This window comes from Mus musculus, chromosome 15, assembly GCF_000001635.26.
Source record: "Mus musculus strain C57BL/6J chromosome 15, GRCm38.p6 C57BL/6J".
In the NCBI taxonomy this organism is placed as follows: domain Eukaryota; kingdom Metazoa; phylum Chordata; class Mammalia; order Rodentia; family Muridae; genus Mus; species Mus musculus.
Genome location: NC_000081.6, coordinates 8,062,466 through 8,089,987, shown reverse-complemented (window position 1 = coordinate 8,089,987; position 27,522 = coordinate 8,062,466). Strand labels below are relative to the sequence as shown.

Genomic DNA, 27,522 nt, shown 5'->3' with positions numbered 1-27,522 from the left:
TACTGTTTACATATCTTTTAAATTTTCTGTGGGATATTTTTTTTTTCTAAAGTATGTATACATACCACTTAAGAGTGGTTTTGAGCTGGGCAGTGGTGGCGCACGCCTTTAATCCCAGCACTCGGGAGGCAGAGGCAGGCAGATTTCTGAGTTCAAGGCCAGCCTGGTCTACAAAGTGAGTTCCAGGATAGCCAAGGCTATGCAGAGAAACCCTGTCTCGAAAAACAAAAACAAAAACAACAACAAAAAAAGAAGAGTGGTTTTGAGGAATTATTAGGTTTGTACATTTAAGAAAGTTAAAAAAGAGGGTAAATTCATTGTGTGGAACTTTCTTGGCCTAGTACCACATTCTTTGTTCATTTCAACTGCGGCTTCTACTGATCTCAACATGTGAACCTCTATTGAACATTTAGTTGAAAAAGAAAAACAAGGGCCAGAGAGCTGGCTCAGGGGTTAAGAACACTGGCTGCTCTTCCAGAGGTCCTGAGTTCAATTCCCAGCAACCACATGGTGCCTCACAATCATCTGTAATGGGATCCGATGCCCTCTTCTGGTGTGTCTGAAGAGAGCAACAGTGTACTCACATAGATAAAATAAATAAATCTTAAAAAAAAAAAAAGGAGTTGTAAGATTATTTTTGTGTTCTCCCAGCCTGGAGCATTAAATTATATTCAGATTATAAAATTAAAGTTGATACATAATTTTACTGACTTTAAAGAAATATTTGTGGGGGCTGGTGATATGGCTCAGTGGTTAAGAGCACCTGACTGGAGTTCAAATCCCAGCAACCACATGGTGGCTCACAACCATCCGTAACGAGATCTGACTCCCTCTTCTGGAGTGTCTGAAGAGAGCTACAGTGTACTAACATATAATAAATAAATCTTTAAAAAATATTTGTGTGTGTGTGTGTGTGTGTGTGTGGAGAGGGTGGAGGCCAGGGTGATTTTTCAGGAGTCCTTTCTCCTATCACATTGGTTATGGCGATTGGGTCAGCAGGCTTGGCAGCTGGTGCTGTTATAAGCTCTTGGCTTGCTGGCTCTGACTTGTTTACAAGTGGGTGAATTGCATCATGATTCTTACTGCTGATAGTGAAGTCTTTCCTTGCTTACTCAGGTCAGACGTAGGGGTCAAGCTTGTGTCACACTGCTTGTGTGACTGAGGATGGCCTTGAAGTCCTGATTTTCTGCCTTCTCCAATCCTGTGCTTGTAGATGTGTGGTACCGTGCCTGGCTTTGAGTATGATTTCAATGGGTGATTTAATATCTGAGAAGAGAAAATACTAAAGAAAAACTTTGAAATTAAACTTATGTCTTTTTTTTAAACCTCAAACTCCCTTTTCTCTAGTTAAGTCTTATATCTTCTACTGACCTGGATTGTAGATTAACTTTTCTTGGAATTATCTCACATCTGTGTTCCAAAGTACTTTAGAGAACACTGTAAGTTTAATATTTTCTGTTTTGAAGCTAAACCTCTTTGTTTGCTTTTATAATTAGGATATTTTGCTTGATTCATAGTAGCTACATTATCAATATTTAATGTGATTAATAGAGTTTAAGTGCCCACATCCAATTTTTTCTCTTAGTATGTTATTATTAAATAGATCAATGTTAAGTATAAATTTTCATGACATGGTAGGTCAGTGAATTGGTACAAACAAAGAAGTGAAACATTTTCACTTTTAATTCCTATGGGTAACTCACATTAGAAAATGCTCAGATTTATATAGTTAGTAATCTTGTTTTTCTGACTTAGTTTTTATTTTGAGACAAGGTCTCTGTAGGCCAGTTTAACCTGGAACTTGGTGTGTTTGTAGCCGAAGCTGACTTCAGGTGTAAAGTAGCCCTACTCTGCCCTGTGAGCACGGGGGTAACATGCGTACAATATGGTGTGATTTTAGAGAAATGCTTATCCAAAATCCTCATTGAGATCCTTGGAAGAAAAAACGTGTGGGAAATGGGTTTGCTTTTGTAAAGAGAAGGCATATTTAGAGTTTTTGCTGTACTTGTTTTTGTACTGGGTAAAAATGCCCGGGCACCTACATTCAGGAAATCTCTTTACCTTTGGTTTCTCATCAGCCCACCATGAAAACACTAATATTTTTCCTCTGCAATTTCTTCATTGAACCCCCATTTTTTTCCTTTAATGAAGCAATAGATTGGCACAAAACATCCCTCAACTGAAATGTTGAAGTTTGGTAGTAAAAAAAAAAAGTTAACTGCTTTTTTTTTTTTGTTGTTGTTGTTTCTGGAAAAGGGGTTCTCACTATGTAAAATGCTGGCTGTCCTAGAACTCACGTTGTAGACGAGGCTGGACCTGGACAGAGATCCTGCCTGCTGAGCGTTGGGATTAAAGGCGCACAGCACCAGACCTGGCTAAAGTTGTTTCCTAGAATGAGATGAGTAATTTGGAGGACCAATTCACTGTTGTGAAGTTCTGATAGTGGGTGGGTCTGCTCAACTAGCTGTTAGTGAAGGTCATACTTGATAGGCCTTTGAAGAGAGGTGTGCTAGCTATTGTATAAGGCAGGGATGCTTGTCAGGGAATTCTGAAGAAACAGTCCCCTAGAAAGTCCAGCCACATCAAGGAAGGATGCTGTAGTGGGCCTACACTCCAGTTTGTTGCTAAGGCAACTAATGTTTCTATTAAGTGGGCAAGTTTTCAGCTGTAAAGTAGGGTAGTAGTATTTGCTTCAGAGATTGCCACACAGATTAATTTACAGAACAAATTTAAAGGCTCCTTGCACTTGGTAGCCTCCATCTACCTGTTAATGTGTGTTAAGGCTGATGGTTAAATGCATTTGGTTCCTTGTAGAGACAGAAGGCCCAGTTAAGATTGATTCATGTAAGAACAGTTTAGTGCCTTTTAGGACATGAACTCTAGCCTGGCGCTTTCCCTGTGGTGTGAGGGCCGTGGCGGTTCCCCCCGTGAGTCGTGGTGTGAGGGCCGTGACGGTTCCCCCCCGCTCCCCCCCCCCCCGTGAGGCGTGGTGTGAGGGCCGTGACGGTTCCCCCCTGTGAGTCGTGGTGTGAGGGCCGTGATGGTTCCCCCCCTGTGAGTCGTGGTGTGAGGGCCGTGACGGTCCCCCCCCCCCATGACCAGAGGCTCCATGTCGCCTCCTACAGACAGAAGAAAGAATGAGTTTCTTAGCAAGGATAAAGGGCAAATAGCAGTTGTGTAGGCAGCTAATAATTTCTGCCTTACTCTTCTGTCCTGATTGGCTCTCTTCAGCGAAGAGCAAGCATTTACATGGTCTCTTCCTGAAGACTTATTTTCTGTCTTTAATTTGGAACATTAGTTTCTTTTAAATACTTGCCAGGTATCTCCTTATCCCATGTCTTCTATGCCCAGCAACAAAAACTGCAGAGAAGAAAATACTCTTGTTACAAAGCTATTTGCCACTGTTTAGCTTCAGGTGTATAGATTTAATTGAAATTTTGACTTTAAAAATTTTATTAGCTGGGCGTGGTGGCACATGCCTTTAATGCCAGCACTTGGGAGGCAGTGGCAGGCGGATTTCTGAGTTGGATGGAGGCCAGCCTGGTCTACAAAGTGAGTTCCAGGACAGCCAGGGCTACACAGAGAAACCCTGTCTCGAAAAACCAAAAAAAATTTTTAAAATTTTTTTAAAGATTAATTTATTTGTTTTACATATATGAATACAGAGTTGGCTTTCTTCGGACACACCAGAAGAGGGCACCAGATCCCATTACAGATGGTTGTGAGCCACCATGTGGCTGCTGGGAATTGAACTTGGAACCTCTGGAGAAGCAGTCAGTGTGCTTAACCACTGAGCCATCTCTCCAGCCCTTTGTAGCACGAGCTGGCCTTGAGCTTGTGTCAATCCTCCTGACTGTGTTTCTCCAGTGCTAGGATTTTAAGCATAGGGGACAACTCATTTTAAAAAATGTTATGCTGGTGAGATGGCTCAGTGGGTAAGAGCACCCGACTGCTCTTCCGAAGGTCCAGAGTTCAAATCCCAGCAACCACATGGTGGCTCACAACCATCCGTAACGAGATCTGACTCCCTCTTCTGGAGTGTCTGAAGACAGCTACAATGTACTTCCATATAATAAATAAATAAATAAAAATAATAATAATATGTATTTGGGGAATCCAAAACATTTAAAAAAAAAAAAGTTAAATTATGGGGATGGTAGCAAAAGAAAGCCAAAGTATTTATGTAATTCCTTTGCTTTTCATGTCCCCTTCCCAGATGCCAAGTGAGATTAGCAGAGGAAAAATTCTTTTGGATAAGTTTTTTATGTCTAAAAGCAAACCAGCCAACCTCTAGAGGCTCAGTGTAGTTAAAAAACCTGTCATGATTTTAGCATTCTGGTGAAAGGTCCCGGGTAGGGAATCCAGACGGACGAGTGCTGCTCCCAGCCAGAGCCACCAAGAGGGGAGTTACCCAACCCTCTTCCTCGGAGTCCCTTGGTCTGTGCATTTCTGTTTAGCATCCAATAGCATTTGCTTATTGGATCTGTATTCTCTATCACTATTTTCTTTACAGTCATGTGTAATACTGCTATCCCATTGTTTCAGCAGTATGAACTTGCTGAACAAAAAGATTCGTTCTAACAGTCCTGATCACTTTTTCTCTCTTGACTGTAATATAAATCCTCATCACTATTTTTATTGCCTATATTTTATACTATATTGAGACACTTTATGTAATAATTTTGTTTAATTCTTTTCTGATTGTTGGTTATTTAGGTTGATAATTTTTTTCCAGTGTTTAAAGTTGTGATAAAATACAACATAAAATTTACTATCTTCAGCTTTTTTTTTTTTTTTTTTTTTTTTCTTTTTGAGACTGGGTTTCTCTGTATAGCCCTGGCTGTCCTGGAACTCACTCTGTAGACCAGGCTGGCCTGGAACTCAGAAATCTGCCTGCCTCTGCCTCCCAAGTGCTGGGATTAAAGATGTGTGCTACCACTGCTCAGCCTCAATATTTTTTCTTTATTTGGTACTAGATCTTGCTGTGTAGCTCAGGCTGACCTTGAACTTGTAGCCCTACTTCTACCTCTTGAGTATTAGGATTACAGATGTACATTACCATACCTGGCCAGCTCAACCATTTAAAGAAATTGTTGTGTGTGTGTGTGTGTTTGTGTATGCTCATGGAAGTCAGAAGGTCAAGTTGGATTTCTCCTGCATTAATCTCCATATTATCATCATCACCACCACCATCATCATTTTGTTATTTTGACACATGGTCTCTATTTAGTTTTGACTGTACTGGTTCACACTGTGTACCAGGGAACCGTGAACTTTTAGAGATTCACTATCCCTGCCTCCCAAGCGCTGGGGTAGAAGATGTGCACTACCACATCTGGCTTTTCTTTGCGAAGGTCTGATTTGGAGCTGCTGAATCTGGTAGGCTGACTGGTCAGCAAACTCAAGGGATTAATTTGTCTCCACTTCTGCATAGCTGAGATTCGGATGAACCCACCTGAGGTCAGATTTAAAAGCATGGGTTCTGAGGCTCTAAATGCAGAGCAGGCCCTTAACTATTAGAACATTTTCTTGTCATGACAGCATTTCTCTGTGAAGCCCTGGGTGTCCTGGACCTCACTCTGTAGACCATTGTGGCCTTGATCTCAGAGATCTGTCTGCCTCTGCCTCCCTAGTGCTGGGATTAAAGATGTTCGGCACCAACACCAACCAGCTCCATTAAAACCTTTTGAATTGCATTGATTGATTGACTGACTGATTGATTGATTGATTGATTGGGTGTGTAAGTGGGCAGTGGTTCAGGCCACTGCACAAGGTCAGAGGACAACTTGAAGGAGTTGGGTTTTGGGGATCGAACTGCGGTGGTCAGACTTGGTAATAACATCTTTACCTGCTGAGCCATCTCACTGCGCCCCATTTTTTTTTTAAAAAGACTTATTTGTTTATTTTGAGTGTTCTATCTGCATGTACACTTGTATGCCAGAAAAGAGGGCATCAGATCCCAGTATAGATGGTTGAGAGCCACCATGTGGTTGCTGGGAATTGAACCCAGGACCTTTGCAAGAGCAGGAGTGCTCTTAACCACTGAGCCATCTCTCCAGCCCCTGGTCCCCATTTGTAAGTGTTTAATTCTATATAGCTGTAGTCACAGTCCATCAGCATAACTCTTTACCCTATGAAACTGAAACTTTATGTCATTATATAATACTTTATTTTCCTCTAGCTCTTTTCTACTTTCTGTTTGATTTTTGACTGTTCTAGGTTATCTTATATATTCTATACTATTGCATAAGTGTATTCAGTATTTATCTTTTGTGTGACTGGCTTGTTCCACTTAGAATAGGGATTCACCCATTGCTGAGTACCCTTTCTTTTAAAGACTGAATTATAATACTCCATTGTATGGATGGATACCACATTTTGCTCACCCATTCATCTGTTGATGGGCAATTTGTTGCACCATTTTAGGTGTTTGCAATAATGCTATGATTTTGGGTGAAAAACTACCTCTGAAAAACTCTGTTTTTAAAGCCAAGCAGGATGGTGCATGATGGTGCTACTACACAAGAGGGAGAGCAGGGACATATGCTGGTGATCTGAGGCCAGCCTCATCTACACAGCAAGCATCAGGCTAGCCAAGACTATGCAGTCAGATCTAAATTCCCAAAAAAACTAAAACTAGTAAGGCAGTGGTGGTTGTACATGCCTTTAATCCTAGCCCCTGGGAGGCAGAGACAGATGGAGTTTGAAGTCAGCCTGGTTTACAGAACTAGTTCTAGGACAGCCACAACTATACAGAGAAATCATGTCTCAAAAAACAAAACCAAAAAAAACCAAACAGCAACAAAATACTCCTGGACACTCTTCAGTTTCTCCTGTATATGCCTAGAAGTCAGATTTCTGTGTCATATTGTCACTGTGCTCAGCTTTTCTTGTGGTGCCTGTGCCACAGGTTGTTTAGTTTTTGCTGTTATAGTTTTTGTGTGTCTGAGTGTGGTAGGTGCACTTGAGTGCAGATTGCTTATAGGCTAAATGTATTAGACGCCCCTGGAGCTGGTCTTAAAGGCTGTTGTGTGTTGCCTGCTTGCCTTTTGGGAACCAAACATGGGTCCTTTGTAAGAGGTCTCACTATGTGGCCCTCTGTCACCCAGGCTTGCCTCCACCATACAGAGATCTACCTGCCTCTTTCTCCCTAGCTTTGGGCTTAACCGTGTGTGTGCCACCACACCATCCTTTACTGTTGAGCCACCTGTGGCTCTGCCTCTGCTTCCCGGGGGATTCCATTCCAGATGTGTGCCACCTCTCCTGATTCTTGCTCTGCTCAGGATGAGACCCAGCTCTGTTTGTTTTGGGCAGGCCTTCTAGTCACACTGTCTTTGTAACTTAATTTTCAGCCTAATATTGATAAATCCGACTGATGGAAATTGTGTTTACTTTTAACTTACAGAAGCAAGAGAAAAAGAGGAAGAAATGAACAGAGAAAAAGAATTAAGAAAACAAATTGAAGATATGGAGCCAGCACCGTCAAGCTCGAGTGCAGCCAGAGAGCGCTCACAGTCATCATGCAGGTGCCTGGGCTTCCGCAAGGCTTCTCAACGCCCATTCTCCATGTGGCCATAATGCAGTGTAGTGAGAAAAGATGAACTGTTTCTCCACCGTAGACAGTTGTGTACCTAGGACATGGAAATGCTGAGTCAGCTTTGGAGCTGGGGATCTTGTGATACAGGGTTTTAAGAGAAAGTGATGTAGAAACACTTGTCCCATGCATTTTGTTGAAGTAGAAGCCATTCATTGTAAAGTTTGTTTTTGGCTCCTCTTGATGGCTACGTTGTATAGGCAGGCAGGCAGGCGTCCAACACTGTTCTAGGGATGTGCCAGGTTTGTGATTTTGATCATTTTCTTTCTTGTTTTAAATTTCTTTTTAATTTTTTATGTTTATTTATTTACATTTCAAATGTGATCCCCCTTCCCAGTTTCCTCCACAAGCCTCCCATCCCCTCCCTCTTTTCCTTCATTTGGGGGGAGGCCCTTAGTGGTTTTGAGGTGAGGCGTCTCTGTTTCTAGTCTCCGAAGTAGCTAGCTGGGATTGACAGTAAGTGCCACTGTGACGGAGTCGGTGATAGTTTTTAGTGCACAGGTTTAGGGGAGGATACTCTAGAAATCAATAAGAGCTTGTGCATGCTATATATTGTGTGTATGCTGTATGGTTTTGAGACAGGTTGGCCGGGAACTTGTGTTCTTTCTGCATCTTCTTCCTGAGTACTGTTATTGTAGGCATGTGCCATTATGCCTAGCTACGCACGTAATGGTAAACTGCTGCTTATGATATGAATTCATTTCCGATCATCCTTCTGCACTCCTGACGGAAATACACAGACATAGGGACAACTCACACGTATTAGCTTATTTTTATTTATTCACTTTTGTTTATTTACTTACTTTTGAGACACAGGCTTGCTTTGTAACCATTAATGTCCTGGAATTCACAACAAACCCTCTGTCTTTATCTCTTGGAATCTTAGCATTGCAAATGTATACCACTATGCCTTGTCATTAGTATATCGTATCTATATATTTATAGTTGTTGTCTTTTGAGATAGGGTCTCTCTAGGCAGTCCTGGCTGTCCTGAAACTCATTATGTATACAGGGTTGGCATTGAATTCACAGAGATCTGATTGCTTCTGCCTCCTGAGTGCTGAGATTAAAGGTATACATCACCCCACCTAGCTATTAATATATCCTGAAATAGCAACTAGGTTATTACTATTATTTTGCCTTGTGGTGTGTTGAGAATCAGTATCATGTACCTTGTAAATAGTTTCTAAAAATGTGGAATGTTACTGAAATGTAATTTAGGAAAAGATAATCACCTAGTATTTTCCATGTGTCTTGGCTTTAAAGAAGAGGCGTATGGGCTAGGTGTGGCCGTGCACATCCTTAGCACCAACGCTTGGAAGGTGGGGCAGGTGGGTCTTTGTGAGTTCCAGGAGTAAGACCCTGGCTCAAAAACAAAACCAAAGAAAAATGTTATGTGAATCTGCCCTGGTGGCCCATGTAAATGTCGCTTGTAAGAAGTGGAGGCAGAGGCCGGGCGTGGTGGCCCACACCTTTAATCCCAGCACTCAGGAGGCAGAGGCAGGCGGATTTCTGAGTTCGAGGCCAGCCTGGTCTACAGAGTGAGTTCCAGGACAGCCAGGGCTACACAGGGAAACCCTGTCTCAAAAAAACAAAACAAAACAAAACAAAACAGACAAAACAAACAAACAAACAAACAAACAAAAAACCCAAAGAAGTGGAGGCAGGAAGATTGGGAGCTCAAGGGTTATTTGAGATTCTTCTCAATCAAAAACCAAAATCAAAAGGACAACCCCCCCCCCCCAATCACTATTATGTGGATATAAATTGCCACTCATAAGTTCTGAACCTGAAAGACGGGTGTCATTGAGCTTGTGGAATATCACTTCAGTTAGGAGAGAAATGTCGTGCACATCTGTAAGGTAGAAACTGTTGGTTATGTGCTTTTTAAGCAATTCATAGGCTGGGCATGGTGGCACACACCTCTAGTCCCAGCCCTTGGGAGGCAGAGGTAGGGGGATCTTTGAGTTTGAGGTCAGCCTGGTCTACAGAGTGAGTTCCTGGACAGTCAAGGCTACACAGAGAAACCCTGTCACGAAAAACAAATAATCACAGTAAAAGGAGTGAATTTTGCTTATGAACTTACTTCGTAAATTAAACTTGGTTGTGGCTATCAGTTAATGTTTGGCTCCAAGCTGACCTGGGAGACGGGAAGGGAGGATGTGACTCTGAGCAGCTTTACCGTCTGTACCTTCCTCAGGCTTCTGTTCCTGCTTTGGCACCACATTGAGTCAGGGGTGCTTTATACATGGAACATGGAGTGTAGTTTCTTTCCCTGTTTTTTCCTCCTCCTCCTCCACCCCCACCCCCCTCCTCCTTCTTCTTCTTTCTTCTTTTTTTTTTTTGGTTTTCTGAGACAAGGTTTTTCTGTGTAGCCCTGGCTGTCCTGGAACTCACTCAGTAGACCAGGCTGGCCTCGAACTCAGAAATCCGCCTGCCTCTGCCTCCCAAGAGCTGGGATTAAAGGCGTGCGCCACCACTGCCCTGTGGACTTTGGTTTTCAAATTACTGAAAATATGTTAAATTAAAAAAAAAAAAAGTTTAGCATTAGAAGTACAAAGCCAGAAATGGAAGGAGAAGCTAACACATTCCGTTCAGATTTTATGGGAGAACTAGGCTTAGATAACGAACCATGAAAATAACGTGGATTAGCTTAGTCCTCAGTTTAATGCTTCTTTTTGAGCTAGGTAACGTAGTTAACTTAGCGTAGCCGCTAAGGACCAACACTTTAGTTTAATGTTTTCAGTGGCCAGATAATTTTGCATTAAAAAAAGAAAAACTTCTTTCTTTCCATTCTGAGTGCTGGGGTTAAAGGTGTGTGAGCCAGCATGCCAGCCGAGACAAAGTAAGATTTAAGCAATGCCTTTACTCTCGTAGTGCTTGAACTGCAAATCTAAACGTAGTTGGAAATCGCAGTCATTATAGGACAGGTGGGGTTTCCTGAGAACTTGGTGCTGTGCGCAGAGATGCCTAGAGCGGTGAAGGGTCTGCAGCAGCAGAAGAAAGAGTGACTGTTTCTGTGTTTCCAGGGACACAAGCAGCAGTGACAGTGAGAGTGACGACAGTTCTGATTCATCTGACGATGAGCTAATCGGCCCTCCTTTACCCCCTAAAATGGTAGGAGAATCCGTAACTACTGTGGACGAAGGCACCCTTGGCCCTTTACCTCCACCTCTGTGTGAAGAAGGAGAAGATGATGATGATGACGAGTTAGACGATGAAGGAGAAGAGGATGTGAGTATTCAAAGGTTTTGTATGAATTCAGAGAGGTTGTAAGTTAAAAGTAGTATAGAGAACAAATTCCTGCTAAGCTGACAGTCATGGGTAGGATAGCCACCACCTGTTGAGTATGAAAATCAGACTTGGGCTGTTGACATGGCTTAGCCAGGAAAGGTGCTAGCCTCCAAGTCTAATGCCCTGAGTTCCATCCCTAGGGTCACATGGTAGAAAGGAGGCAGCTGACTCTGAAAGTTGCCCTCTGACCTCTGCATGCACACACATACACAACACACAAATAAGTAGATGTAATAAATTAATTTTTTTTAAAAAGCAGATTTATTTTTGGTTAGCTTTTATATTTGTTTCATTTTGTGGCGCTAGAGCTTGAACCCACAGTGTTGGCATGGTAACCCGGCCCTCTGTCACTGAGCTAGGTCCCCAGCCCCCAGCTGACTTTATTACAGTTTCCAGGTTCTCTCCTGAAAATACAGCATCCTACCGTGTCGTTTACAGCATCACTGTCCTGACACGCCACTCAGAAACAGTGACTTTAGTAAAAGGTAGGCAAGGGGAAGATGCAGCAGACTTTGCTAAGTGGATATTACAGGATACAATGACAGGCCTCAATTCAAATGTAGATGGGAGCAGACTTAACTTGTCACGCGTAACCTGAGAAATCCTCAGTTTCAGAACTGGGAATAATTCTGTGATGCTATTGTATTATGGGTGGTATATCTAAAATATAATTATAACGAAAGGTTAAAAGTAAAGAAATATACAAGGATATTGCAGAGACATGGAAAGCAAGTTAGATGATTAATGTCACAAAATTCACATCAAATAATCTTTAGTCATTATAATTAGTGATAAGAGTGACTTTACATGATGGTCAAAGGAAGTTTGCTCTTCAGGACAGCTTGGCAGCCCCTAGTCTTTGTGCATCTGAAGTGTCTGCAGATGTGTAACGTGAACACTGACAGAATTACAAGGGGAAGGGGAGGAGTCCGCTGTTAGAATGATCGAGTCAGATGTGTGAGGACATGAGTAAGAAGCATAGGTTTGAATAATGCAGGCAGACGGACTCGGGCAAGGGGAGCACCCTTTTCGAGCATTTTCTCTTTCAGCACACATAGGCAGTCAAAACCCACAGCCGTATCTTGGCCACAGAGTGCTACGGAAACATGAAGGGACCAAGGTGAAGAGGTGCTAAGTCATGGAGCACTGTGACATGTGAGACAGACGGGGCTTTGTAACAGAGTGAATGTTTGTATCTGGTCAGAATTCTTACGCTAAAACCCAAACCTCCAGGTATATTTGGAGGTGAGGTATGGAGGAAATAGTCCAGGTTAAAATGTATCGAAAGAGCCGCTAGAACTTATGTTGTTCTATGAAGAGCCATCAGAGCTGTGTGGGCTATGCAGGCCTATAATCCTCGTCCTCAGGAATGAGGCAGAAGAATCCCAAGTTCGGGGCCATTCTAGGTTGCATGGTAAGGCCCTGCCGACAAAATAAGAGAACAAACGAATGTGAGACATCAGACAGTGTATGCTTATCTGTGTTTGCCTTCCTCCTGAAACCCGAAAGAACAGCAATTTGAGGATATAGCAGGTCACCAGGGTCCAAGCTTGCCATCCCCTTGACTATAGCTTTCCAGCACCCAGAAGTCTGCGGAACGTGGTTCTGTTGGTTAAGTTACCCCGTGCGGGGTGTATTATGACGGACCAAGCTGACCATTAGGAGTCTGCAGGGCTGAGGAGGAAAAGGGATATTAAACATGTATACATGCTGTAGTATGCAGGATAACACACATATACATGCTGTAGTATGCAGGTACAAATACAGTGCTGAGATGTCATATGATCAAAACATAGGACTATGTTTTTTTTTTTTTTTTTTTTTTTTTTTTAAAGATTTATTTAATTTATGTATGAGTTCACTGTAGCTGTCTTCAGACACACCAGAAGAGGGCATCAGATCCCATCACAGATGGTTGGGAGCCACCATGTGGTTGCTGGGATTTGAACTCAGGACCTCTGGAAGAGCAGTCAGTGCTCTTAACCACTGAGCCATCTCTCCAGCCCAGGACTATGTTTTTATGAGAATAGAAGATGAGGCCAATTAGAACAAATTCAGAAACCATGAAGACACGCTGTCTAGGAGCAGAATTTGATGGAGCTTTGTATCTGGTTATGTTGTTAGGGGGGCATGGTTCAGGGTAGGTTATAGTCTAGCAAGAGTGATTGGAAGTAACAAAGGCACTGGGCACAATACTAGATTATGGGGAACATCAGCCTGTCTATCAGAGAAACTTCATGAGGAGGAGCAGACCTTGGCCTTGGAACCGATGTGTGAATAAGCCCAAATTACTGCTGTTCTGCAAAGTCAAAGTGTGGTTAAGTTAAGGGCTTTACAAGTCCATTTGTAAGCTTAAGCTATTCATAGCTGTTCTACAAATGTATCAAATTACATGGCAGTCAAAGCAAGGCTCTAGTGACATGTGACAGCTTGATTTTAAAATGTACACTTAATGGTAATGCAAAGCGTATTAGTATCACTGAAGACTTAAATCAGACTCGGAGGAGACAGAATGGGTTGGGGAATTCCCTATGTCTGTTTATCGCCTCTCTCTCTCTGATTCATAGTGCAGAATCTCTGAGAAGTTAGGACAGAGGTGGTAGATGAACAGTCCACAGTCTTTGTAAATTCTTAGATATTAAAATTTCAATCCCTTTAAAACACCTAATCTCTTTTAAAATTCAAAGTCTTTTTACAATTAAAAGTCTTTTAACTATGGGATCCACTAAAATATTTTCTTCCTTCAAGAGGGAAAAATATCAGGGCACAGTCACAATCAAAAGCAAAATCAAACTCCAACTGTCCAATGTCTGGGATCCACTCACGATCTTCTGGGCTCCTCCAAGGGCTTGGGTCACTTCTCCAGCCATGCCCTCTGTAGCCCACACCTTGTCTTCTAGGCTCCAGCTGCCTGTACTCCACTGCTGCTGCTGTTCTTGGTGGTCATCTCATGGTACTGTCATCTCCAAAACACTGCTGTCTTCCACTATAACTGTAGGCTTCACCAATAGCCTCTCATAGGCTCACTTCATGGTGCCAAGCCTCAACTACTTTTCATGACCCCTTCACTCCTGGGTCATCAATTGCAATTGAGGCTGCACCTTCACCAATGGCCTTACATGGCCTCTCACAGTGCCAAGCCTCAGCTGCTCTGCGTCACCCCTTCATGCCTTCAAAACCAGTACACCTGGGTAACTCTTATACATTACCAAGTCCAGCCACAGCGTAAGGTATAATCTTGGCTATCTCTGGAACACAGTCTCTGTGCTCTCAGGAAACACTTCCCAGAAGATGTCACCTCAATGATGCTGGTCTCTTCTTAATCACTGCTAATTTCTTAGCTCCAGCTAACCAGCATCAATATTCCCAGAAATGCAAAGGTTTCACTTAGTAGTTCTGGTATCTTGTTAATCCCAGCTGATTCTTCAGCCCCAGCTAACCAGAACCACAGAATCTTAACAATCAAACTAGCAATGGCCCTGATAAGAGTCTTTAACCTTCCCTCTGAAATTTCACAAGCCAGGCCTCCATCTTCTGCACTGTTCTCAGCATTCTCTTCCAAGCTCCTACACAACATCCCATAGAGCTCTTAACACCAAATGGATCTTCTAGCCCAAAGCTTCAAAATCCTTCCACACTCCTCCCTAAAATATGGTCATGTTGTCACAGGAATACCTCACTATGCTGGTACCAATTTGTCTTAGCTTGAAGATTTTGAAATGGGAATGTAACAGTTGTAGTGGTTTTCTTAGAGTCCCAGAATTTATGTTACCTTCAAATGAAGGCTTCCAGTTTTCAGATGAGAGAGCTTCATTTGTGCTGAGTAGAAACTTCATGCTGTGTTTAAGGCTCTAAGTGAGCATATAACTTTTCTGTTTTCTCATTAACTCAGATATCTGGAATATTGACAACTTCTTAGGTCAAGTAACAATGGAAATGGAGCTATGGCCAGAGGACGGCATGAATATTACTATAGGATATAGGTGGATAATTTCATATATACATTACAGATGATTTATGTAGCAATCTTTTGTTTTTCAGACAAGGTTTCTCTGTGTAGTCCTGGCTGTTTTGAGAACTCTCTCTGTAGACCAGGCTGGCCTTGAACTCAGAGATCAGCCTGCCTCTGCCTCCTAGTGCTGGGATTAAATGTGCTCCATTATGCCTGGCTTTGGGTAGCAGTCTTTGGCCTGTATTTCAATATTGGGTTCAAATATTTCTGACTTTAGAAGTAATTTTATCTTGTCCATTTGTACTTAAAAGTCTAGAGTGCTGTGCTTGTTGGTTCAGAAAACTGTTTTGAGGCAGAGGCAGGCGGATTTCTAAGTTTGAGGCCAGCCTGGTCTACAAAGTGAGTTCCAGGACAGCCAGGGCTACCCAGAGTAACCCTGTCTCAAAAAGACAAAAAAACAAAAAACAAAACACCAGAAAACTGTCTTAAGGTAATAATCAGTAAAAGTACAAGAAGAAATAATACTACTAATAATAACTTATTATTGTTATCATCGTCATCATTTGGTTATTGTTGTTCTTTTTGTGTTTGTGTTTGAGGCAGGGTTTCTTTATGTAACTCCGGCTGTTCGGAAACTCACTTTGTAGAGCAGGTTCTCCTTGAACTCACAAAAATCAGCCTGACTCTGCCTCCCAAGTGCTGGGATTAAAGACATCCCCCATTCCCTGAGCAGGGAGCTGTATTTCCAGGATATGTCTAGGTTTCATGGTTTGGATGTATTGGGCGTCGCGTTTCTTGAGTCCTTCCTTGCTCCCTCTTGTGTTTTCATCATATCATCGATCTTTTGTATCTTCTCTTCTTTTTGTTTTCAGCTGTTTCCTGTCTATTTCCTCTTGGCCCTAACTTGTGAGCACACTGAAGTCGTTTTGTAGTCTGCTTTTGTCTCCATGCACTCTCTTAATTACCTTTCTCTAAGACCAAATTTTCTGAAGCAGCGACTGCTTCTGATTTCACTGTTCGCCTCTGAGCCTGTGCTGTCAGCTTCCGCCTTACAGGGATCAGTGATGCTCTGAGCGTGCAAATCCAGTGTGCTGTGGTGGTATACACTGTATTTCAGGACTCTGGAAACTTCAGCAGGAGGATTGCTTTGGGTTTGAAGGTAGTCTGGCCATAGGGCATTCCAGACTAGCTAAGGCTATATCAACATAAACCAATAGCAAAACGAAACAGAATTAAAAGGGAAAAATCGAATTCCAAAGATCTTTTCTCAGGTCTCATTCTATCATGTCTGTAGAGTGGAGCACTTTGGCTTGTGCCTTGAAACTCTTTATTCCTTCCCTGAAGCTTTTGGTTTGCTGCCTTTCCCTTGACTGTTTAATCAAACACCGGCTTCGAGGCAGGCGCTTCCTAGTTACAGAAGACACACAGGACATACAGCAGACAAACTCCATGGCACTGGCATCCTGCTGCTACTTCCTAGTTCTCTGCCCTGTCTGGCCTAAGGCCCTCTCCTTACCTCCCTATGGCTTGTTCCTTGGGAGTTCCTTGTGTCTCCTGTACTCATAACTCATGTTCACTCCTGGCAACTAAGGGTAGTATCATATAGTCTAAATTAGATCTAATTTCTGACTACTCATGAAACATGTTCATATTGAAGCTCTGTGGTCCATGTTCTAAAGACAACACATCTATGACCAAACTCAATGTCGTTTCTCTGGTGAACACTCCTTTTACCTGGACTCATTGCTAAATGAGCAGTGGGGTTGTTATCTTGCTGCGGCAGGGTTAAACTTTCCATAGCACAAGTCATACGCAAGCCCACATCCTGCCTAGGAGAGGTGCAGAGCAGTTGTCTTAGTCAGGGTTTCTATTCCTGCACAAACATCATGACCAAGAAGCAAGTTGGGGAGGAAAGGGTTTATTCAGCTTACACTTCCACATTGCTGTTCATCACCAAGGAAGTCAGGACTGGAACTCAAACAGGTCAGGAAGCAGGAGCTGATGCAGAGGCCATGGAGGGATGTTCTTTACTGCCTTGCCTCACCTGGCTTGCTCAGCCTGCTCTCTTATAGAACCAAGATTACCAGCCCAGAGATGGTCCCACCCACAAGGGGCCTTTCCCCCTTGATCACTAATTGAGAAAATGCCTTAGAGCTGGATCTCGTGGAGGCATTTCCCCAATTGAAGCTCCTTTCTCTGTGATAACCCCAGCCTGTGTCAAGTTGACACATAAAACCAGCCAGTACAATTGACCCCTTGTCAACTTGACACACAAACACATCACTAGTAAGCCTCAACACTTAGTTCTTACTCATCCCCAAGATCTTAAATAACTTTAAAAGTCCCACAGTCTTTACATATTAAAAGTTCAATCCTTTTAAAATATCAAATATCTTTTAAAATCCAAAGTCTTTTTACAATTAAAAGTCTCTTAACTGTGGGATCCACTAAAATATTTCTTCCTTCAAGAGGGAAAAATATCAGGGCACAGTCACAATCAAAAGCAAAAATTAAACTCCAACTGTCCAATGTCTGGGATCCAACTCACAATCTTCTGGATTCCTCCAAGGGCCTGGGTCACTTCTCCAGCTCTGCCCTTTGTAGCCCACACCTTGTCTTCTAGGCTCCAGCTGCCTGTACTCCACTGCTGCTGTTGTTCTTGGTGGTCATCTCATGGTACTGTCATCTCCAAAACACTGCTGTCTTCCACTGTAACTATAAGCTTCATCAATAGCCTCTCATAGGCTTTCTTCATGGTACCAAGCCTCAACTCCTTTGCATGACCCCTTCAATTGCAACTGAGGCTGCACCTTCACCAATGGCCTTCCATGGCCTCTCACAGTGCCGAGCCTCAGCTGCTCTTCGTGACCCCTTCATGCCTTCAAAACCAGTACCACCTGGGTGACTCTTACACATTACCAAGTTCCTCTGCAGCACAAGGTACAACCTTGGCCATCTCTGGGACACAGCCTCTGTGCTCTCAGAAAACACTTCCCAGAAGATGTCACCTCAATGATGCTGGTCTCTTCTTTTTTTTTTTTTTTAAGATTTATTTATTATTATATGTAAGTATACTGTAGCTGTCTTCAGACACACCAGAGGGTGTCAGATCTCATTACAGATGATTGTGAGCCACCACGTGGTTGCTGGGATTTGAACTCAGAACCTTTGGAAGAGCAGTCAGTGCTCTTACCTGTGGAGACATTTCACCAGCCCTGCTGGTCTCTTCTTAATCACCACTAATTTCTTAGCTCCAGCTATCCAGCATCAATAGACCCAGTAATGCAAAGTTTTTGCTTTAGTAGTTCTGGTATCTTGTTAATCCCAGCTGATTCTTCAGCCCCAGCTAACCAGAACCACAGGATCTTTACAATCAAAATAGCAATGGCCCTGAAGAAAGTCTTAAATCTTCCCTCTGAAATTTCACAAGCCAGGCCTCCATCTTCTGCACTGTTCTCAACATTATCTTCCAAGCTCCTACACAACATCCCTCGGAGCTCTTAACACAGAAACAAAAAAAAAAGTTCCAGAGTCCTTCCACAGTTCCCCAAAACATGGTCATGTTGTCACAGGAATACCCCACTATGCTCGTACCAATTTGTCTTAGTCAGGGTTTCTATTCCTGCACAAACATCATGACCAAGAAGCAAGTTGGGGAGGAAAGGTTTTATTCAGCTTACACTTACACGCTGCTGTTCATCACCAAAGAAGTCAGGACTGGAACTCAAACAGGTCAGGAAGCAGGAGCTGATGCAGAGGCCATGGAGGGATGTTCTTTATTGGCTTGCCTCCCCTGGCTTGCTCAGCCTGCTCTCTTATAGAACCAAGACTACCAGCCCAGAGATGGTCCCACCCACAAGCCTTTCAGTCTTGATCACTAATTGAGAAAATGCCTTACAGCTGGATCTCAGGGAGGCATTTCCTCAACTGAAGCCCCTTTCTCTGTGATAACCCCAGCTGTGTCACGTTGACACACAATACCAGCCAGTAGAGCAGTGCAGGAGCAGCACCTCACCCGAGGATGTCTGAGGATAAATCGGGCTTCTTGGTGCTCAGAAATTTTCAGAGCACTGTTGTATTTTATAGGAAAGCAGCTAAGTTCACATTACAGAACAGATGGAAAGACACAGTGGGACAACATGGAGTATTAGAGTAGACTAATTCTCAGGTACTACACTCACAATGAATGAGTGGTCTTATCTTACCGAGCTCCAAATGACTTGATATAGTTGTGTAGGAGAGCACAGACTCGGAAGAATGAAGAGAAAAACAGAAGCCTGAAGATAAAGTGAACACAGGCTATTATTATAAACCACGCTGTGCCCTCGCTGGGTGAGGCAGCAGGGTAGGGGGCCGCACCAAACTTTTGCCATCATTGGCACCCTTTCTCTGTTATAAGAAAGGTTTTTCTAGGGGCTAGTGAGATGACTTAGCTGTAAGGAGCACTTGCTCTTCTAGAGGACCTGGATTTGATTTCCCGCACTTAGAACCATCTGTAACTCCAGTGCCAAGGGATTTGATGACCTCTCTGGTTTCCCAGCCCTTGGGAAGTGGGGGCAGGAAGGCCAGGAGTTTTAAGTCTAGCGAGTTTCATGCCACATAGGGCAATATAGTAAGACCCTGTCTCTAAAACACACACCACACACACACACACACCAATACCACACACATACACCACACACATACACACACACACTCTCACACACACACCACACACACACACACTAACACTACACACACACACTTACACACACACACACACTTGAGCACACACATGCACACACTCACACATCATACACCACACACATCACACATTCGTATTCACACACGCACGCTGGCATACTTTTTTCTCTCTTTATCTGGAGCAAAACAGTGAGATTTTGTCTTAAACAAAAAATACAAAAAAAACAAAGTTTGTGGCTTCTAAACCAATATTCAGACTCTTAGATTTGGTTACTATACCAGAATGCATGAATTTAAAGTGAATTCTCCTGTGTCTGTCTGGTTTGCTTTTTGCTTCTTCTCTTGAGAAATGAAGTGCAGTCTTTGCAGTTCACTGACTTGCGGGAATGCACCATACAGCGAGCGAGCCCCAGCAAAGAGTGTGCTTAAGCTTACTAGATATGTGTCTGTTTCATTTGTGAAATCACTGAAATTCTTCTTTAGGAAATGAAGGCAGAGATTGTTTTGTTTTGTTTTTTAGATTTATTTATTATATATCTAAGAACATGCCGGGAGTGGTGGTGCATGCCTTTAATCCCAGCACTGGGGAGGCAGAGGCAGGCGGATTTCTGAGTTCAAGGCCAGCCTGGTCTACAGAGTGAGTTCCAGGACAGCCAGGGCTACACAGAGAAACCCTGTCTCGAAAACCCAAAAAAAAAAAAAAAAAAAAAGAACACTGTAGCTGTCTTCAGACACACCAGAAGAGGGCATCAGAACTCATTACAGATGGTTGTGAACCATCATGTGGTTGTGGGATTTGAACTCAGGACTTTTTGAAGAGCAGTCAGTGCTCTTAACTGCTGAGCCATCTCTCCAGCATGATTCTTTTGTTTTGTTGTGTTTGTTTTACAGGAGAATTTCAAGTAAGAGGTCTCAACAGAGAATGTGCATTTTAAATGCTTCCTTTAGGGACAGTGACACTTTAATGAAACAAGTTATAGCAGTAAATAACATAACTTTCCCTCAGTTGAATTCGATTAATTTTTTTTTAAAGGAGGTTTTATGGTAACCCCATTGTTTCTAAAACTAACATGCAGCTAAGTGCCCAATTCTCTTATGGACATGTCTGAATCTTCCATCAGAATAGGCTAAAACAGAAGCCCCGAATGACAGCCCAGTCAGACTTTACTTCCTTTCGCCTACTAGATGTCTCTGACAAAGGAGTTTGCTGGTTTCCAGTGGATCCCAGTCAAATCCTCAGTGCCCCTTTTCCGTCTTCCATGTTGATTAACATTTTGTCTCACATTTCCCTTCCTGTTGGTTAGTTTTCTGTCAACTTGACACAAACTAGAGTCATCAGAGAGGAGGGAGCTTCAGGTGAGATCTGGGTGTCAGGTATGGAGGTCATTTCTTTAATGTGGGAGGGACTAGCCCACTGTGTGTGAGGTCAAGTGGAATTGAATGTTTTTATATTAAAACTGTTACTTTTTTGGTATTCTGCCTTTTTTTAGTTTTGTAATCATACATCAGAATGGAAGTAGAGATTGAGTGCTTGATCGTGGCCAGCACGGCTCTGGCGGGGCTCGCCCTTCTTCCCCGTTCTCTCTCTTGCCTTTAGAGCACATTCCTTTTAAAAAAAATGATTTATTTATTTATGTATTTATTTTATGTATGTGAGTACACTATAGCTGTACAGATAGTTGTGAGCCTTCATGTGGTTGCTGGGAATTGAATTTTTTTTGGACATCTGTTCGCTCTGGTTGGCCCCGCTTGCTCAGGCCCAAAGATTTATTTATTATTATACATAAGTACACTGTAGCTGTCTTCAGACGCACCAGAAGAGGGCATCAGATCTCATTACGGGTGGTTGTGAGCCACCATGTGGTTGCTGGGAATTGAACTCAGGACCTTTGGAAGAACAGTCAGTGCTCTTACCCGCTGAGCCATCCTCCAGCCCTAGAGCACATTCCTAAAGCTAGCCATCAAGGTCCATTCCCTCATTTTGACCACTTCCTTCTCCTGAGGCTGACTTCTAAGGTCCAGCTATCAAAGTATTGAAGTCTAGCAATCAAAAGCCCCTTTTGGCTCACCTAATTAACAAGCCCAATTAAAATTAAACACCTCACCCTAACATGGGGTTTCCTCTTGTACCTTTATAAACTGCCATTTTCCTTTGGGTCACATCTGACTCCTGTATCCAGAGGCAGTCCTTTGTCCCCTACTCTTGGACCTCCCTTGTTCCCTTCCCCTTCTCTTTCTTTCTCTGTCTCATGGCCTTGTTTCTTATTCTCTGTTCTTTGTCTCCTTGGTATTGAGAAGTTGATCTTGGGGTGTCCTGAGTTGATTGGATCATTTCAGAGATAGAAAATGAAGAAATGTAGGTCAAAAGGTTTCTGTAAGAACCAGGATCCCAGCCTTCTTTATAAATGCAGTTAGTGATTGCTAGCGCTACCCTAAGGGAGAATGAGATGGAATCCTGTCCCTATGTCCTAACCACTTCCCTTTGTAAAGTGAGTTTTGATGGCTAGGGCTGGACAGGGAAGAGCTAGAACAGTGCTAGTTAGGACCATATAGACTGCACTGGGACACTATAGACTGTACCAGGACACTATAGACTGCACTAGGACACTGTAGACTGCACTAGGACACTGCAGACTGCACTAGGGCACTATAGACTGCACTAGGACACTACAGACTGCACTAGGACACTACAGACTGCACTAGGACACTGCAGACTGCACTAGGACACTGCAGACTGCACTAGGACACTACAGACTGCACTAGGACACTGCAGACTGCACTAGGACACTGCAGACTGCACTAGGACACTACAGACTGCACTAGGACACTGCAGACTGCACTAGGACACTGCAGACTGCACTAGGACACTACAGACTGCACTAGGACACTACAGACTGCACTAGGACACTACAGACTGCACTAGGACACTACAGACTGCACTAGGACACTACAGACTGCACTAGGACACTGCAGACTGCACTAGGACACTGCAGACTGCACTAGGACACTGCAGACTGCACTAGGACACTACAGACTGCACTAGGACACTACAGACTGCACTAGGACACTACAGACTGCACTAGGACACTGCAGACTGCACTAGGACACTGCAGACTGCACTAGGACACTGCAGACTGCACTAGGACACTGCAGACTGCACTAGTAAAGTGTCAGTGCATTGCCTTTTTTCCAGCCCACACTGCCCTGGGACATGGAAAAGCACCCCCCCCCACCCTTTAATTTGATGATCACAGCTTTGAACCCCTGTGGCTGGCTCTCTCTTACTTTTCTTTTTTTGTTTGTTTGTGTTTTGGTTTTTCGAGACAGGGTTTCTCTATATAGCTCTGGCTGTCCTGGAACTCACTCTGTAGACCAAGATGGCCTCGAACTCAGAAATCCGCCTGCTTCTGCCTCCCAAGTGCTGGGATTAAAGGCGTGCGCCACCATGCCCAGCTCTCTTACTTTTCAATGGGGAAATTTAACCTAGGGCCTCTGTGCAAACTGAAGACCTGACTGTTGTGTGGTATGTTTTCAGGGCAAGGGTTTATTGTAGATATGAGGGAGAGGACAGCTAGAGGCAGCTGGAGGCCAGCATGAGCTTTGCAGTGCTCATAGGCACCACAGGTAACCATATGTCCCTATAAGGGAAATGACTTCTTTGGTAGATGGGAGACAGTTTCACAAGTTCCTAAGGAATGCTGGCTTTTATCTGACTGCCAGAAATCCTCTTACAGTCCAGGTTGAGCCCATCGTGGATATTTGGATAGCCTTTTGGAGTTTCCTTTGGATTAGACATCCTCACTGCCCATGCTGGGCAAGCATTCTGGCAAGGGTCAGCATCTGCAACCCTCTTAAATATGTGCGTTTCCTTCAGTAGTTAGCTAGCATTGTGGTTGCCGTCACTGCTCAAGCTAATGCATTAGAAATGTTAATATATTATTTGCTTTTAATGTCAAACTTGCTTTTTACTCATTCTTTATTAGGCTTTGCTTATGTGGAGGTTAGTGGTAATTGTTCATTCAAATAGAACTTGAGGATTTATTTATATTTTTCTTCGAATTAAATAAACAACAACAGTTTAGATGGAAAATGTCAGAGAAAAGAATTGAAAAATCATATTTTAAAAATTTCCGTTTGTACATAATCTTATCTTTTATAAGGCAAAGGAGGTTACAACACGTAATGGAACGGACGGAGACTTTGGAATTATTGCGGGTTTCATTGTCCTCAGGTTTCCGTTGCTATCCTGTTTCACATTACTACAGAAAATGGCCAGTTTGAGTTTTATGACTGTAACTAAAGGCTAAATGTAACAGTGACTTTTGAGTGGTGAACACCTGTTATCCATGAACTTTGTCTGACTCCCTGGCTGGCACGTTCTTGGTAGATGACAGTCCAAGTTTGGGCCACCACTGTGTTTCTCTGTCTTCTGTCTGAAGCCTTTCATCCCCTTGGCCTTGCCCACTGCCAACCACCTGTATCCGTCAGTCTCCTCCTCATGGGTAGGGAAAGAAAGGGTGAGGATTGGAAGTTGCGGGGGTCTCGTCAAGTCTTTCTGAGGCGCCGTGACAGTGAAACAGTTCACAGGAGCAGAGTGAGGGTCGCCGCGTGTGACCGGACTGCCCTGAGTCACTGCCATCCTCTGCTGTTTTAGACTGTTAATTTACTTGTAAATATGGTGAGTGTGTGCATGTGTGCAAGCAGGAGCACGTGGAGTCAGAGGCCAGCTTTGAGGAGTCGGTTCTCCCTGCCACCACCGCAGTGGTCTTGAGCTTAGGTTCCGAGGCGTGGCGGTGAAGCCCGCTCCTCCTGACGGTCTGCCAGACCTGTTGGTTTCGTTATCGCTTTTGGTCAGTTTAACTCGAAGTTGACTTTGAAGAGTTGTTTTATTTTTAAAACACCGTGAGGAAGCTTACTGACTTTTAAGTTCAAAGGATAGTTACTATTTAAAACGTTACACCTGCGAAGTGCTGTCAGCAGAGGCTGCTAGAGGCTTTCTTCTAGAGAACTCTGTTTCCACTGGGCTTCACTGAGGGTGAAGACCTCATTCTCCGAAGTGGGCACTAGGGGGAAGGAGAGACATTTTTATTCCAATTGTCTCCTATTTAGAGAGGAAGAGAAAGTGTTTTTTTTTTTTTTTTTTTTTTTAGAGCCAGGTCTGGCTGGCCTTGAGTTTGTGAATCTCCCCTTTCCCTCCCATGTGCTAGGATTACTGGTTCACACCATCGTGCCTAGCCAGACCTTTGATAAATAATAACTTCTATAAACTGTCACAAGTGACTTGTAGACTGAGACAAAGGCTGGAATAATTGTCTCGTCTTAGAGCGTTTTAGCTAATAGATTCTTATTTAGGGTACACTTTATCGGCACATGGGCACTTTATATCATGATGTTATTTGTAAGGTCAGAGGATACTCATTTCTCTACTCACACTAAACAACGGAAGTCTAATCTTGTCATGTCCCTACTCTCAAGCCTCTAGTTCATGCCTATCATTTGTAAGCAGTCCAGGTCCCTTGCCTTGGCCTCTGAGGTCTAGCTTAACTTGATTCCTACAGAAATTTTAGACTTTATCCCCTTTATTTTCCTGACCTGTTCATGTCTCTCTAGCTATGTTGTCCTCTCTGCTTTCCTTTAAGCAGCAGAATGGTCCAGGTGGAGCCTCTGCTTTTTTCTGTCCTGTATCTGCATGGTGCCCAAAGCTCTTGGTGCCCCCTTGTCTCGCTTGGATCTTTGCTTCCGTTGTAGTTCAAGTCAGTGACCCCTTGGCCTACTGCTCTTGTCCGTGCTCGACAGTGCTTCAGTCTTCTGGAGGTCTTGACTCCTGGCCCGTTGTCTCTTTTCTACCCAGAGTAAGCATTCACATTGTCTTGGGACTACTCTATCTCCAGTGGCCATAAAGGTACCTGGCATCAAGGAGGCCCCTCAGAAATACTGTTGAATGACAGAATGGCCGTTCTTGCTACTGGTCACTTTTGTCTCTAGGTACTTCACTAAATCATGCCAAATCTGGTCTCTTCTCAGTTTTGCTTAGAGGCACTCAGGCAGGATGACTCTACCACAGTTATCTTGGCAATGCCATTTTAAGCCCTTATCCAGTCAAGTTCTTTCTGCCTCTGAGCAATCTGATTTTGTTCACCAATCATCTAGTAACCTTCTGTTGAGTGTACCACGATCGTCGGGACCCTTTCTCCTTTCTTTTCCCTTCCCCTCTTCTATTCGTTTTAAGTGTGCATGTCTGTGTAGTGTGTATGTATGTGTGTGGTGTCTGGTATATGCACCTGTATGTGTGCTCTGCTCTGTCATACTCCACCTTATTCCCTTGAGACACTCACACTCACTCACTCACTCACTCACTTGTTCTCTCTCTCTCTATCTCTGAATCTAGAGCGAGGCTTACAGGCAGCAGTCCTCAGGAGTCCTCTCATCTCTGTCTCACAGCGCTAGGTCACAGGGTTTATTTTTAATGTGGGCTTTAAGTCCAAGTCCTTATGCTTGCCTAGCCTAGCTCTCGCTCACTCAGCGACTTCACTAGCCCCTTTATTCTCAGTGATCAAGGTCTTCTGGGGAGGGTGCACTAGTGCATGTAGATAATACAAGGCATATTTCAAATACAATTTTTTTAACGTGTAAATATCCAAACCTACATTGTGGTAAACATCTGTCAAGATAATGTGTATGTGAATTGCAAATGTTGCTGATGTAAAGTTTCACTATGTATGTGGAAATGGTGTTTGAGATGTTCTCTGCTTCATCAAAACCATGTCAGAGGAGGACCTGATTGTGTTAGAGTGGCTAGTTGAAGAACAGCATGGTTGAGTGTGTTAGAATGTATGGGCTAAGAGGCTCAGAGGGAGCTGCGTGAGGGCTTTCATGACCTTCCGTTTTCTATTCTGGTGGTGCTTGCCTGGAATCTCAGGACTTGAGCCATGCTGCAGGAGGATTAAGAGTTCAAGGCCAGCTTTGGTAATAGTATGAGTACAGCCTTGGCTACAAAAGACCACCTCGCAGAAATACAAATAGAAAGACAGAAGAACAAAACCAAACAAGATATGAAAACTATAACTGATCAAACAAAAGGTAGCTTTTTAGATAATAATCCTGCCAAAGTAAATTATATAAAATTCAGTTCCCATGTCATAATAATGTTACTTTGCAATCCATAATTCATTGTGCACTCGGTTTGGAGGGTGGCTTTCAGGAGTTAGTTCTCCCTCCCATCCTGTGGAATCTTGGATCTACCCCAGTATACCTTTTCCCCCTGCAGGGCCTCTTCAGCTCCTAAATATGATTTAGTTAAAAAGTTCACTGTGTACTTTAAATGATAACTTAAAATTCTGTTTTTAGAGGAAATACACTTCTATCTAAAAGTTTAGGTTTCTTTTTAAGATTTTAATCAAACCTTGTGTTTTTCTGAGAAAAATGTGGTTTTCCATTTGACCACCTCTCATGGTCATGAAAGACTGCCTTGGGCATCTGGTTTGTATCGTCTCATTTCTCCCCACAGTGCGCCTTGTCCTCTGACTCAAGACCTTCTTGGCTTCTCTTCCTGTGGCATGCCCTGTCTGCTCTCACTGAACCTTCCCCATTGCACCTAAGGATAATTCCTACCACCACCATCTTTTACACTGTGTTAAATTCCTTTCTCTTCATCTTTTATTCTTGTTTTTGCCTCTTCCAGTTCTTGTTCTCTTCCTGTATATTCCTCATCTTTTGGCTACTTTACTTATGTTTCATTTTACCGTAAAAGGTTTCATTTGGGTGTGGGTAATCAGGGTCCCAGTATGTAGCTGAGGCTGGCATTGAGTTTGTGATCTTCCTGCCTCCGCCTCCTAAGCGTTGGTATTACAGGTTAATCCCCGACGTTCAGTGAAGATGGTGTCAGCAGTGGCAGCTGCTCTTCTGTTTTGTTTTCACAACTGGATATAGTGTAATCAAAGTTATCCCTGTTTCTCTGTCTCAGTTGTTTTAGTTGTGTTATGAGTTGATCTTTTCAGCT

The 27,522-nt window shown here is 43.2% G+C and overlaps 1 protein-coding gene across 2 annotated transcripts in view; it reads left to right on the top strand.

Moving 5' to 3' along the window:
- Positions 1–27,522, top strand: part of Wdr70 (WD repeat domain 70) — a 226,155-nt gene that overhangs the window by 9,222 nt on the left and 189,411 nt on the right. The window contains exons 4-5 of one of the 2 annotated variants that reach the window (NM_001081402.1): positions 7,406–7,526; positions 10,624–10,828. In NM_001081402.1, the coding sequence (NP_001074871.1) occupies positions 7,406–7,526; positions 10,624–10,828 (326 nt within the window). The remainder of the gene's footprint in view (positions 1–7,405; positions 7,527–10,623; positions 10,829–27,522) is intronic. The other variant, XM_017316701.2, reaches the window with a different exon arrangement.